We start from the raw sequence: 14,405 nt of genomic DNA, 5'->3' as shown, positions 1-14,405 counted from the left end.
AACAGAGAAATCGTATAGTAGCTTATAAATATTAAGAAATCTGTACAGTATCTCAGAAGAAAAAAAATGTACGTAAAGAATATTCCATGGTCGATTGTTAATAATTTCTGACCCTTTGAAAATCAATATCATCCATGAAAGATTGTTCTCTGGCTTGTGCTTTCATTTTCATCGTTGTTGGATCAACATCTTCCGAAATGAATTGCTCATGAATCCCATATTTGGTGAAATGATTGACCTAGAAAAAAAACATTCCGGTTTAATAAGAGTGTCTTATCTTTTAATGATTACTGACTAATTAAAAACATTCAGGTGGCTGCACGAAAGAGTGGCGTCAATTACAGCGCCGAACTTTATTATACATTTTGATGATCGACCTCTAATTTTACACCTTATAATACACACTGCCGCTCCTTTGAAAGTCACCTGAAAGCATTCTTTAGTTAGTAATCATTAATAAACATCAGACGTATATAAATCGTAAAAGATACTTCAAAACGAATAAATGAGGTTAAAAAGTACATACCTTAAAAACCCAAGCACCTTCCTTAGGGCGGTAGTCAATAAAGACAGCTCCCATAGCTAAAGTTTTTTCTTCGATTTTCTCGATAAATCCAGAAGACTTCAATCGGTCAGGAGTCTGTACACAAAAAAGAAGTTAAACTTTCCAATGTTAATATTCATGTATATGTAAAAAACAATCCTATGAAATGTATTCCAAAAAGTGGATGTTTCGGTATTCTTAAAAAAGATTACATTGTAAGACAAATACCATAAGAAAATTGAAACAAAGATAAATAAAAGAATGCAAAATAGACAATCAAATAGAGAGTAGAAAAAGGACTAACCTTGACAGGTGTATGTGTAGACTTGTCGTTCGGCCACACTTTAAACAGCGTGATTTCAGAAGGTTTATTCAGCTCTTCTCCGACTTCAGGTTTATTTGAATAATCGTCAGGATAAACCTCTGCTTCTCTTCTTCGGAAGAAAACTATGTAAGAAATAGCAAGTTAATTGTCAGAGTAAGAAATCATTTCCAAGCAAACCATGTATATAAAAAAGACCTCCTGGAATAATTAAGCATTTGAGCTCTTTAAAACTTACTGTTTTTACTACTGTTTTTAAAAGTCGTATTTGAAAGGTTGATATTTGAAGATCTGGCAATGGAAAAGAAAACTTCATACCTATTTGATCCAGATTCAATCCATAAACATCAGTTTCACCTAAGAAAGTCACTTCACCATAACCTTCTCTGCCCACGGTAAAATCACGTGTCAAACAAGTCCCGTCCCCAACTCGATCATTCAGTTCCTTAATCGGTGGCCTTGTATAATATTCTGGTCGGTTCAAAATAATTTTACATTTTGGAATCTCAAATACTTCGTTTTCAGGTACCGGTATATCAGCACCAATAGTATCATTCATTGATTCAGACAATGGCGTCAATATATAGTCTTTGGTTTTCTTCATTATTGGGGTAACCGTATTATCTTTTGAGTTCAGTTCAGAAATAGTACTTTCGAATACAGGACCGGTGTGCTTGACAGGGCTTTCCATAAAGTCGGTGCTTTCGTTATTTTTCGTCTTCACAACTTGCGGGGAAGGAGCTATCAGTTCACTGTCATCATTGACGAATGAACGGAATTTCAATTGACTTTCATAGGCAGAATCCAACTCCTGAAAATAAGAAGGTATAATTTAACGATAGCATCGAATTTCATAATAATTATGTACAACCTAAGAATATCAAATCCTAAGCTAAAAAGAATAGTCATAGTTAAGGCTCTTTTTATCTGAATCATCACATGTATAAAGTAATAAGTAATTTCTTACCTGATGTCCTTTATCCTTAATGACGAGTTTTTTCACACTTTGTCTTCGATTAACAGGGTGCGGACTGAAATCACCATCTTCTTCCAGACCATCGAAAAGGCGAGACTGAAAAATTGACAAACACGAAACTATTTAAAATTGGATTTCGGAAAAACTCTGGGTCGTGGATTTTTAAAATTGTTTTATATGTTTTAAATAGAACTATTTTTACTTATATTGAAAACTTCTCCACAATATGATTCACCTTGCTCTGATATGGAATTATGGACATGATGCAATTTAAAAAAAAACCTGAAGAGTAAAATTAAGCTTAGAATCTCATGCCGTTAAAATGATTGTAAAAAATAAAGCATTTTACCTTCCCAAGTGATGGTGATGAAATAGGTCTTGGTTTGATTCGCGCTGCAGGACGTGAAAGAACCTGAAAGTTAGGTAAGTGTGAGGTAATTGTACAGTATTGTTCGAAAATTCATAAGAACAAAAAACAGTAGTTTTAGAGGTCATTATTCTAAATCATTAGCCAAACAGAGAGAGGGAATACCCAGGAGCTTTGGAAAGCGGGAAGCTATACGAAAGTTAATTTATGTATTTGATCTATCAAGTTGATCAACAGTATGAAACTTACTTTATATTGTGAGGTATTGCTCGTATCTCTTTGTGGAACTATAGTGTTTGAAGCTTGACTAGTCTTTGTTTTGGTAGAGTTCTAGTAACGAAATAATAAGATGAGAAAATCAATACCTATACCTGTACTAAAATAGAATATTCAAGAAATGAATGGAAACAGAAAAGTGATATCATTATTTTTAAGCATTGAATTCAAGCAAAAGCCAAAGGCAAATTAAATTATGCAATAAAAATGTATTTTTGGTGAAGCAATAGGGTTAAAATCGTAGCTAAAATCACAGATCTTGTCAATCATCTCTGAACAAATATTGAGACAAAAGGAGTAGGAGTGCCAAGCTTACCGGTAGATTTCTGAATAACGGAGAGTCGCCAAAAGGTGTGTTTGCAATGGCCTTCAATTGTTGTTGAATCATTTGTTGTTGTTTCAATGCAGCCAGAGTTCCTTGATCTACACCTCCAAGGAGATTGTTAGTCCCTGTGTTTCCACCAAGAGATAGACCTAAAACAAAAACAGGTATTGATTGAGAAAAAATAATCAAGAAATCACCTTGTATTGTATGGATACCTGCATCATTATTTAAGTCAAACATTGTGTGAAGGTCAACACCCTGATCCTTTCATGCAAGACAATATAGAAGAAAAGCCTTCTCAGGACAAGTGTTCTGTACAGGTTGAAAATTAATATCCACTTGTGTAATAATAAATGATAATCTCACCTCCACCTGCACTTCCAAACAATGAGGTTCCAGTTGTCCCCGTTGTACCCAGAGATTTTCCACCAAACAGACCACCTGAAGAAGTACCACCGAATAATCCACCTGAAGAGGATGTTGCACCAAAACCTCCAAAACCAGTTGATGTATTATTTGCACCAAATCCAGTTGTGCCTCCACTACCAAAACTGAAAGTCGATTTATTTGCATTGTTTCCAAATAAGCCGCCAGAGGATGAGGTGTTATTATTACCAAATGAAAATGTATTTGTCCCAGTACCAAATCCTGTTCCTGAGCTGGCACCAAAACCCCCAAACGTTGGCTTGCTAGCAGTTGATCCAAATAGACCTCCACTTTGCTGAAAAGAAAAAAAAGGGTATTAATTATTATCAAAATGAAGTTGAGAATTACTAAATATTTTGAAATGAATTCACTGACATACATAAAGTGAGTGCAAGTATCAGTATGAGAAGGTACCTATATTATAAGGATGTCCCTATAAATAGGGACCTTTGCATAATAGATGAGGTTTTTTTCCGATCCAGTAGAAAAAAAGGTTGTTAAAGTTCAACTAAACTTAGATGTGCCCAAAAATTATAATTTGTAACAAGGTGATAATACAGTGGACAGCCCATTATACCGTTGTTTGACCAAAAGTAGAAGTACCACCAAAAAGACCACCAGATGATGAGGTTGTTGCTCCAAAGCCACTTGTTCCACCGCCAAAAAGTGATGGCTGTGTTGTTGTAGTTGAACCAAGTCCAAAACCCTGAAAACAACATGCATTTATGATAAACATCTATGGTTAAATACCCAAATATTGATGTCAGTGCAGGTCAGTGAAAAGAAGTACAAAAAGAAATATAATGAATATTGACTAAAAAAAAAATTCCTTAAACTCCAAGCAAGTTTTTTTGCGGTCGGATGACTTTCAAAAAGAATTTCACCAAATAATTTCTGAGATCGATGATGTCAGAATAGCTGTATTAATTTCGCTGCACCATAAGGTGGTAGTTTGAAACATATAGCATAGTATATTATAATAAAAAAATGTCAAAATACATACAGAAGATGATGGAGCAGCAGTGTTTCCAAACAAACTACCACCAGTAGATGTACCAAAGCTACCAAACCCTGAACTTGCAGTTGTTGTTGTTGTTGATCCAAACAAAGAACTAGTAGTTTTAGCCCCAAAGAGACTGGTGCCAGTATTCCCACCAAACAGACCCCCAGAGGTACTTGTACTTCCAAAACCTGAAATTGTTCGTTTGAAGGTTCATTATAATAATAAGAACGCAATAACATAAATGAATTGAGAGGTTTATATGGTTGTTTTTCGTTATAATTTTATATATAGAGACAGCCATACAAACATATCAATCCATTCAATAAATTCTCTAAATTACTTTTCTCTTTTTAAAGGTGTTGTAAAAACGCAACAGGAAATCTCACCTCCAAATCCACTTGGTTTAGATGCAGCAGTATTATTTGTTCCAAACAAAGAGGTCCCACCAGATGACGAGGTGTTACCGAAAAGCCCGGTTCCACCAGTTGTGCTACCAAACCCTCCAGTAGTTCCACTGGATCCTTTTCTATTAGCTGAATAATCTTCAAATCGTAATTCCTGAAAATATAAATTAGGATAGTTTGAATCAGGTGACGTCAGAAATCAATGAATGGGCAATTCAGAACTAATAATATATGTATGTGTTATCACAAGTGATTTAAAGTACAAATGAAAATGAAACAGTTGTGTCACATGTGTTTACATAGCATTCCTGGAACATTCCTCACAAACAATCCTTGTGTCCAACTGTGTCCAAAGGTTATTTACTTTACCTCGTAACAACGCTAAACGGGGATGTTTAAAGAACATTTAGGAACGTTTTTCAAGCCTCCTGAGCTAGTAGATAAAGGTTCTCTGGTGTTATTATAGCTTTTCTAAATGTGGGAACAACCTGTAGAAGGTTTCGTATTGTTTGTTCTACTCAAAGAATGTTATATTTCATTTATATTTAAATTGCTAGTGATGACACATTATATTATTGATCATTATTCTATAAAAATTACACAGTGAGCAACCATAGTGTAAAGAAACAAAACCAAAAGAGTGCCCTATGATGTGCCATGAAGGTATTGGTTCAATCTACTAAGTACTCAGAAATTAGAGAAAAGGATAAGTATGATGATAAGCATAGCAATCAGGAGAAAGAGGGTGGTTTCCCCTCCTACCTTCAGATAATCAGCTTTGGAAAGAGCAAACTTCACGATGCCTCAGACTAAATTTAAATTAATTGATTAGAAAAAAACTTTACCTCTATAGATTTATCCTTATAAGCATCCATAACTGTTATACATTGAGTGTGAGTTTTGACTTGCATTGAAATTCCAGATTTTTGTGTTTGTTCGGTGCTCACAACAGGCTAAATGAATCAAAAGAGCAATGTTAATGAAAAAGTACCACTCTTCGTATTCTTTATATCAGCTTTTGGCCACCTGAAAACATAATTACAAGGAAAAGGATAAGCTGTATAATAGAAAAATCAAATAAAGTTACATACCTGAAATTTAACTGTTGTCCCCGATTGATTTGATTGACCAAATACTAAAAATTGAAGAAGAGTCAGATTACAATGAATTCATTCAATCAAGTTTTTGTAAGAAGATAATGGTCTTTTGAGAAACTTACACCATCACATCATGAGATCCTGTTGTGTTCCTTCCGGTTGTTGTTTATATTTCTGTTTGGATATTTCTGCACAACATACAATGCTCAAGAAATATCTGGATATTTAAAATCCACTTTATCTAGATTTAGAAATATCAGAGTACCATTATACCTGACCCACCTCCACCGCCACCGCCACCAAAAAGACTGCCACCAGTGGTACTTGTACTTGTAGTGCCAAATGCTGATGTTGTACCAAACGCATTTCCACTTGATGATGTACCAAAGCCTTAAAAATGAGTTATAATTTCATGACCCAATTCAAACTTTTTTAATACTGCCTCCATTACAAGTTTTATTTTAAATTTTCTTCATAATATTCCTTATCAAAATGCCAAAGATTATCTTAACTATACAAAGGATTAGTAAAAAGACTTGGTATTTATATTTCATGAACTCAACTAGGTAAATGAACTCTTACCACCAAATCCAGATTTTTGTTGTGTTTGTCCAAATACATTGTTTGTTTTTGGGGTTTGAAAGAGACTGCTGTTGTTTCCACCAAAAAGGCCTCCAGATGTTGATGTCCCTGTATTACCGAAACCACTGCCGAAGCCTTGAAAAGAAAAATGCGTGAATTTCCACAAAACTGATTTGTTCCAGCCCTTTAACCCAGTAAAAATTCAAGCACTTCATTTAGTCACTGACTGCCAGAAATTTTTCAAAGCACTTTGAGCTGGGGCCTTTTTTATAAAATTAGATTTAAGTTTTCTCAGCAAAGCTGTATATTGATGAAGCTGGGGGTTTGCATGGTGCTCAGAGGATGAAGCTCCCAAAAATATTTTGAATATGTAGATAACAATTAGAGATTTTTGTCTGGTCTGTTAGTAAATTTTGTTGGAAAATATCTTTTATATTTTGGATTGATTTTCAAAAACTCAATCTTACATTGCGTATCTTGGCCCGTATACGGACAAAAGTGCTTAGAAAAATTCCTGGCTGTTTTTGACTTCTGTGTTTTGGCCTTCAGAGTAACTGATATAGGTGGCCAAAATTTTTTAGAACCAGTGCTTGAAATTTTCACTGATTACATAATCATTATTTGTGATATTGAAGATGTTAAATGTAATTTCAATCCTTTTCTCTATTCTAAAAACCTAAGCTTAAAAAAGTTATCTTAAAAAATATTTATAGTTATACTTATATTCAATTTCTTACCAGATGATTGAGTTGTCTTATTTCCAAAAAGGCTAGTTCCTCCAGATGAAGTACCTCCAAATAAACCCCCTGCAGCAGGAGTTGTTGAACCAAAACTAGGTGTGCCAAAGGAACCAGCCTGTGGCGTTGTACTGCTACCAAATAGTCCTGAGAAAAATTAAAAAAAAAAGTTTTTGATAATGCTAAAATATGGACATGAGCGAACAAAAATGTTTGTTTCGTAAAAGGTGTTGAATTGACATATTACAACCAACTAGAAGCTAACTTTCACTTACCTCCAGAGGTAGAACCACCAAATGGTGTGGATGATTGTGATCCAAATGCACTATTTGTAGACCCAAATCCACCACTTCCAAAAGGGGTTTTTGACCCAAACATTATTTATTTTTTTACTTCTTATATTTATTCCAATAGTTGTGTAATGTGTAGTGTTTCGTGTGTTTTGTCTTGATCTAAAAAGAATTGGAATTAGCTGAACTGAGTCCAAAGAAAAACCTTCCTACTATTTTCATTTTTAATAAATTTATTTTTATAGATTCATACATTACCTTATTCTCATAACAGATCATTCATTCTGCATGTATCACGCTCTGCTCTAAAGGGATGTGCGGAATGTGACAATCTGACTTGGTTGCACAGACAAAACATTTAGAGTCGCATTATCTTTTGCTTTCCTACATTTTTTGTGATTCTTAAAACTTTGTAGACTATCATGTAAAAATCCTTGACCCTAAAATTGGAGGTTTGTTTCGATTGAAAGTTTTAAATTAGTCTCTCTAAGGGTCGGAAAATTTAGGATTTTTAGGAAATATTTATTTTGATTTCCAGAGAAAAAATTGTAATAAAGTCTCTTAAGGGTTGGTTTTCGGTTTTCGGTCCGCAAATACCTCTCATTCGCCAACCCTAGTACCCCCCCCGGGTTACAGTCCATGATTTCGAAATTTAAAAACACATATGAAAATATATGGGTGGGAATTCACCGGGGGGAATTCACCGACTGGGAATTTTCCGGGGGAATTCACCAGGGGGGAATTCACCAGGTGGGAATTGTCCGGACCTGTCCGGACACCTAAAAAAACACTGCCTGAAATAGACTTTAGTTACCGTCTGGTTTGAATCTTCTTGTTTTACCTCTGTGTAATGCGAAGCATAGTGTAAGTTGGTCTAATGTCAACGTCTGTCTTCTAATTTCGACACCCTTCTTTATATATATACAGAAAGGAATAATAGAAGGTTGGAATCACTGATAGACTAAAGATTTTTTATCCATCTATATATAGCCTGGGAATCCATGCTATGATCTCTTCTTTGATAAACTGATGGCGAAATGTATAGCATGGTATGGGTTGAGAGTTTGAATCTCTCAGATCCTAATAACGGTTGAAAACATAGCCAATCAAATTTTGTTATCCTTTTACTGGTCACACTTTCTTAGAGAAAGTGCAACTTTCGAAATTTGGTTTTTATTTTAGTAAGTGAGGACAGCGCTAAATTCGAATTTCCCACTGTAAAAAATGTGAGTCCAATATTGGACTCACAGCTCGAACCCGTCTTGTGTACATCAAATTATAAAAAAACACACGACGGGTCTCCTGTCTAATCTATATATTGCTCGCTAATCAAAGAAAATTAGTTTCAATCAGCAAATTTGATCGATCAACCTTCCTCAGTTCCTATTATTGTTCTAGAGAAGGGTGTCAAAATTAGAAAGAGGGAGGTCAACATTAGACCAGAACTTATGGTATACCGTAAGTTGGTCTAATCTCGACATCCGTCTTCTAATTTCGACACCCTTCTTTAGAGATAGCAATAATATAAAAGTCAGAATCGGTGATTGAAAAAAGATTTATCCTCCCTTACCACTAAGCAAATAAAATAATTTTGACCTTTTTTTAATTTTTCAGCTCTAGAAAAAGGTGTCGAATTTAGAGGAGGGATGTCAACATTAGACCAAGTTACGGTATCAGTTAGTGAAAGTACTTCGATTTGCAAAGTGTCTTTACATCACACATAACAAAACAACAAAGGAATTATCCATAGCTACCATTTCTCAACCGTGGGGAATCACGATTTTACGGAAATGGGAATCCTATAGACCTTTTCGACTTTCCATCCGCCATCTTGAATTGTATGCAAAATTACAGGAACGAAAAAGCCGTGGTTAGATTTAGTTGGAAAATATGCAAAATATATGCAAATTTACACAAAGATTAAAAAGACAACAAAGCATCGATTATAAATAAATTTTATAATAATTAGAACAATAAAAGATGGAATTTCTTAATCCAAAAAGAAATATTTACCGCACAACAAAAGCCTTTTAGAAATTTGTTCTTTAAAGACATACCGTGAAAAAGGGTAACTTGCATCAGTGGAGGCTAACATGCATAGCCCTCAAATGAATGACCTGGCTGGTCATTAAAATACAACTACGCAGCTCCGCTCGCAGCTCTACTCTACCATTTTTGTTTTGATTTATTTTTGTATTTTAATGACCAGCTGGGTCTTTCATTAGAGGGCTATGCATGTTAGCCTCCAATGATGCAAGTTACCCTTTTTCACGGTAGCATATTCTGTTTTCATGCCATTAAAAAATTCCACAAAGACGGAGTACACACACCAACTTTCAAAATAATTTCCAGAAGTAATTCATCAATTATGCTGAACTGAGTAAGTCATAGCCTGGAGATCCATGCTATGATTTCTTATTCTATATACTGATGGCGAAATATATAATATAGTATTCATCAGATTTAAAAAAAAATATGCAGATGGGTTCCTGTCTAAGTAAGTCATCACGTTCTCCCAAACTACTGCTATAAAATAAAATGATCACATGCAAAAAATATAGTTATAAAAAAAATACTGAAATACCGTGAGAAAGGGTAACTTGCATCAGTGGAGGCTAACATGCATAGCCCTCAAATGAATGACCTGGCTGGTCATTAAAATACACATACGCAGCTCCGCTCGCAGCTCTACTCTACCATTTTTGTTTCGATTTATTTTCGTATTTTAATGACCAGCCGGGCCTTTCATTTGAGGGCTATGCATGTTAGCCTCCACTGATGCAAGTTACCCTTTTTCACGGTAAACTACCAAAAGAAAAATCACGTATTTCAAAATAGACAAACCAAATTATGGTTTATTTACTGAATCATACTCAAAATAATAAGAATATTAGACAATAAAAGGTAATAGCTATTATAATCAGCTTCATTTTTTCTTTCTACTACATCTCGGGAATGGTTTGCAAGGAACATTTTGAGGTAGGGAAAACATCAAAATGATTTTTTGTCCTGTAAGACCGAGGGTTTATAGATACCTTGTAATGAATATCGAGGCATTTTATAGGGAATTGCTATTCAGTTCAAACAGGTTCAAACTATAATTCACAACCTTTCACTTGATAAAACCAGTTTCACCATGTTTTATCCACTCATGCTTATGCAGACGCGAGCGCGGCGAGCGCTCATTTATAAACTTTCCGCTGAGGGTGGCAGTAAACCTTCCGCCCTCCCTTTTTCAACGCCATCCAAAAAAATTAATTATTATTGCGCGTTTGCCGGTTGTCCGTTTTCCGAACTGTGCATGCTGCTCCGTACTTTTTCTCTATTAGGTAACTCTAATTACCGTGAGTATCCCAGCTCGAATAAATATTTTCTCTTTGAAAACTTGGCCTCTGATAGATACTCAGGGTGGTAAACCCCAACCTCGTTCCCTGCGTATTATCAGCTTTTGATGCTTACTGATAGCGCTAGATAATACCCTGGCATTGGCTGGTTTTCGAACGCGTATGATTACGTAATTCAAAAACAAAACGTCAGATTTCATTTGTTCCTGGGTTTGAAACCATTGCATTGCAGTGCAACTTTGTAACGTCAATTTTTTTTATGACGTATTGTTTTGAGAAGTTCCCCCTCTGAGAGGGGGAACTCGCATCAGCCAACACCAGGGTATTCTCTGGCGTCCATAAGTAACGTAAATAAAGCCTGGGATACACGGGGACGAGGTTGGGTAAACCCTAGTAATAGCAGAAATAGGCTCAAGTTCTACGTACCTAGCTAAGAGGAAAATAAGTCGGTGGAATTTAACTTTAAAAGGTTCGAAGGTTGCTAAGTAATAACGGCGGAAATCCTTCTAGTCCTCTACAGGCTCTACACTTCTTGGCTGTTGCACTGTTGTTAAGACACAATTGCACTGCAACGTGCAAGCAGTAGTTAGTTTTGGTATTAGCCCCCCCCCCCTCCCTCCTGCAGGTTATGTAGATACGACGCAAACGGAGATAATTAAAACCGCGATTGGTACCGGGTGGTGGGTCTGTGTGAAAAGGTGGCTGGGGTGAGTGGAAAATTCCCCCGCGACCGGGAAAAAGGTTTTTCCATTTCTGGGTTTTTCACATTATTGACGACACGACCGACACGCACGACACACGGTGAAAAGCATCGGACAGCTTTAAAGCATTTTTTGAAAACAATAGGCTTCTAAATCATTTTCTATAATAAAGTCTAAGTCGCGCACCTGGGATCAGAGAAATCGAAGAAATCTGTCCCAAATAAATCATTTAGAAGTTTCACACAATGGGGCGTAAAAAATAAAAAGTCTTTGTCCTCTTTGAATTTTTGCGCGGTTGCGCTGGAATGAGTACGAGTCATTCAAGCATTCTGATTGGTCGATGGAAAATAATAAACTCATCGTTCGTGACCACACACACCAAAGTTCGAAATCTACTATTTCTTGCAGTAATTTTATCTTAGTAAGTCTGTCGGTGGGTGTTGCTAAATTTCATCAAAACAAAAAAATTTTGAGCAACAAAAAAAAAATTTCAGTAGAAACATCTGGCAACTTCGGGAGCGCACACAAAGTTTTTCGTATATTCATTACAAGTTACTAAATTTTGTGGGGCAAAGGGTACAGAAACCCCCCAAAACCTACAAGTTATGATTAATAGTTGTTACCAATATGTTGGATAAATTATGTCGTGATCCTTCTCATCTTGAAAGGCTACTAAAGATCAGGTTAGCCGAAGAAAAAGAGCTGAAGCTGCTGGATTGGCTCAAGCTTGTAAGTCCACTCTTCTTACCTTGCTTCATGATTAGGTTCAAAAATTACCAAATCTTTCTCCCATTACATTTTATTATCAAGATCAAACTCTCATTTTACTTTTATATTTCCCCATATTCAGGACCAATATCAAGATGTTGAAGAATGGAAGGAAATTCTGAGAAGCTTGTTGAAGTTGAATCAAAAATGCTTGTTTCAATCAGAGACTTTTGTATTGGCAGTGCATATCCTAGATGATTTCTTAGGATTTGTGAAGGTACACGGAAAGTACTTGAATTGTGCTGCTTATGCATCATACTACAGTGCATGCAAGCTCTTGGAAGAGGATGAATTTGTACCAGAACTCTCCACTTTCGTTGAATTGATCGGACATAAATTTACTACCAACGACATAACCCGAATGGAAAAAATCATACTGGAAAAAACTGAATGGAATATGAATCATGTTACAATTTGCAATTTCTTAGATATTGTAAGTCCACATTATTCTTGATATGCGTAAGTCATTTTTCTAGCGGAAACACTCTAAAAAAGCCGGGATTTGACCTCTCTCTGTTACTGAAAATAGAAACACAGAGGTCAAAAACCGGCTTTTTTGGGTGCTTCCGTTAAAAAATATGTTAAAAAAGCCCTGCGCCTGGGTTGAATGACGCAGAGTGTATTTTTTCCCTTCATTTGTTTATCCTTGTATTGAGACAAAAAAATTTCATCTCCCTTGAAGTTTACGTCATAGAACTCATTAAAAACGTTTCTAATTTTAGTATTACAGCTTGGTTTGTGGAAAGTACTTCAAAACACTCTTTGGTAGCGATTCTTTGGCTTACAGTATCTATCGAAATCTTGCAGCACAAGGGGTTCAATGTATCACATATGTCAGCTTGATAAACTTCAAGGTAATTTTTGAAAATTCTGAATTATCCAAAAAGGTTTAAAAATGTACAACTTTTTGTGCCCTGTTGGTATCATACAACATTAAAGCTTTTTATATTGTCTTTGTCATTAGTCAACAAGCCAGAGGTAATATTCTGTATTCTTTTCTCTTTTTTAGGGTTCAATCAAAGCCTTGGCATTATTGAGCTGCACACTAGAGAAAATAACATCAAGATGGTTTAGCTATATTGAGGAGATCTGCCAAATGGGAAAAATTCAAATCCAAGATGTTTTAGAATGTAGAGATGTCATCAAAACAGTTCTGTTTGGCCAACAAAAGAAGCTGAAACCGCCACGAAATAAGAAATTTTTAAAACGCCAAATGATTTTAACACCAAGAAGGCAACTTCTTTCACCGATAGATGAAATACCTCAACAAGAAAGTGACAAGTTATTAAGTTCTAATGAACCATCTGACAGTGAATCTATGAAATGTCTTTTCAATGAGGAATTGGCTCGTTTACGTCAAATCAGTTTAGACGATATACCTCTACCATCTCCATCCAAGCGACGGAAATTGAATAGTTGTAGTTTAGAATCAAAACTTAGTCATGGTTTCAATGGGTTGTTGACCAGTCCTGTGAAAACTTTATCAGTCTAGCTTTTAAATTAACTTTTATTTTTATGTTGTTTTAACATTTTATCAATTTTGTTGTTCTTCTGTTGTATTTTTTTAACTTCTTGATTTTGCCTTTTATTTTGCTCTGTGCTTGTAAATATTCACAGACATTTTTTTTTAAAAGTTGAATTTAGTTTCTTATCACAATGTTAGATGATCAAGCCCTTATTGTTAATATTTGATTCATATAGGACAATTTTTGATCCTTAGTTTAAATTCTTTTCACGATTATTTTATTTATTATAGTTTTAAAAGTACCATTTTAGAGTCACCAGCCTGGATACAATAAATGTTTTATGTTCCATAAGCTTATTTTGCAACCAGCAATTATCATTATTTAAGATTCTTTTTGATAAAAGGAGTTCTGTAAATGTTATAATTTCTCTTTCTTTTGTGTGTTTTATACACAGCATTCTTTTAGTTTTAATGTGGATAGTTGAATTTTTTGAAGAAAAAAAATGTTTTTGTTATTTTTAGGTTTATACTGTAAATTATTGCTATTGTTATTATATATATCACACCTAAAAATTGGGTACTTACCCCTTTGAAAGCTTACTAAAACTATATTTTGCTTTTGCATATTATTAATATTATCTGATGTGATATATTTGAATGTATTATAATATCTATATGCCCTCAAAAGCAATTTTCTTAAAGATGTACAAAAAAAATGTAAAAAGGTATAAAAACTTTTTTAAAAAACGAAAAAATATTCAAAACGCTATTACATAAA

At 34.9% G+C, this 14,405-nt stretch overlaps 2 protein-coding genes across 3 annotated transcripts in view; one reads left to right on the top strand and one right to left on the bottom strand.

Annotated features, from left to right (window-relative positions):
• LOC136813449 (nuclear pore complex protein Nup98-Nup96-like) overlaps nt 1-7,511 on the bottom strand; it is a 37,229-nt gene extending 29,718 nt beyond the window's left edge. Inside the window, exons 1-18 of one of the 2 annotated variants that reach the window (XM_067069970.1) lie at nt 7,335-7,511; nt 7,060-7,206; nt 6,323-6,457; nt 6,014-6,130; nt 5,735-5,778; nt 5,489-5,596; nt 4,626-4,797; nt 4,240-4,427; nt 3,814-3,942; nt 3,177-3,531; nt 2,802-2,959; nt 2,459-2,539; nt 2,192-2,254; nt 1,834-1,938; nt 1,185-1,677; nt 849-991; nt 527-640; nt 113-238 (exon numbers count right to left, since the gene is read on the bottom strand). In XM_067069970.1, the coding sequence (XP_066926071.1) occupies nt 113-238; nt 527-640; nt 849-991; nt 1,185-1,677; nt 1,834-1,938; nt 2,192-2,254; nt 2,459-2,539; nt 2,802-2,959; nt 3,177-3,531; nt 3,814-3,942; nt 4,240-4,427; nt 4,626-4,797; nt 5,489-5,596; nt 5,735-5,778; nt 6,014-6,130; nt 6,323-6,457; nt 7,060-7,206; nt 7,335-7,437 (2,781 nt within the window). In that variant the 5' untranslated portion in view covers nt 7,438-7,511. The remainder of the gene's footprint in view (nt 1-112; nt 239-526; nt 641-848; nt 992-1,184; nt 1,678-1,833; nt 1,939-2,191; nt 2,255-2,458; nt 2,540-2,801; nt 2,960-3,176; nt 3,532-3,813; nt 3,943-4,239; nt 4,428-4,625; nt 4,798-5,488; nt 5,597-5,734; nt 5,779-6,013; nt 6,131-6,322; nt 6,458-7,059; nt 7,207-7,334) is intronic. The other variant, XM_067069971.1, reaches the window with a different exon arrangement.
• A 4,290-nt stretch (nt 7,512-11,801) lies between these two features.
• On the top strand, nt 11,802-14,405 carry LOC136813448 (cyclin-I-like). The gene is made up of 4 exons (XM_067069969.1): nt 11,802-12,123; nt 12,245-12,595; nt 12,885-13,016; nt 13,172-14,405. Exons 1-4 carry the CDS (start codon nt 12,022-12,024, stop codon nt 13,652-13,654), a joined length of 1,068 nt encoding a protein of 355 aa, XP_066926070.1. The 5' UTR covers nt 11,802-12,021; the 3' UTR covers nt 13,655-14,405.

Source organism: Clytia hemisphaerica, unplaced genomic scaffold (assembly GCF_902728285.1).
Source record: "Clytia hemisphaerica strain Z4C2 unplaced genomic scaffold, Clytia hemisphaerica genome assembly, whole genome shotgun sequence".
Lineage (NCBI taxonomy): Eukaryota > Metazoa > Cnidaria > Hydrozoa > Leptothecata > Clytiidae > Clytia > Clytia hemisphaerica.
The sequence above is the reverse complement of the archived record's forward strand: the minus strand, read 5'-3'. Positions and strand labels throughout refer to the sequence as shown.

Coding starts and splice junctions, on each gene's coding strand:
- LOC136813448 (XM_067069969.1), top strand. CDS start 12,022: ATGTTGGATAAATTATGTCGTGATCCTTCTCATCTTGAAAGGCTACTA. Junction 12,124..12,244: donor TGCTGGATTGGCTCAAGCTT/GTAAGTCCACTC, acceptor CCCCATATTCAG/GACCAATATCAAGATGTTGA. Junction 12,596..12,884: donor TTTGCAATTTCTTAGATATT/GTAAGTCCACAT, acceptor TTCTAATTTTAG/TATTACAGCTTGGTTTGTGG.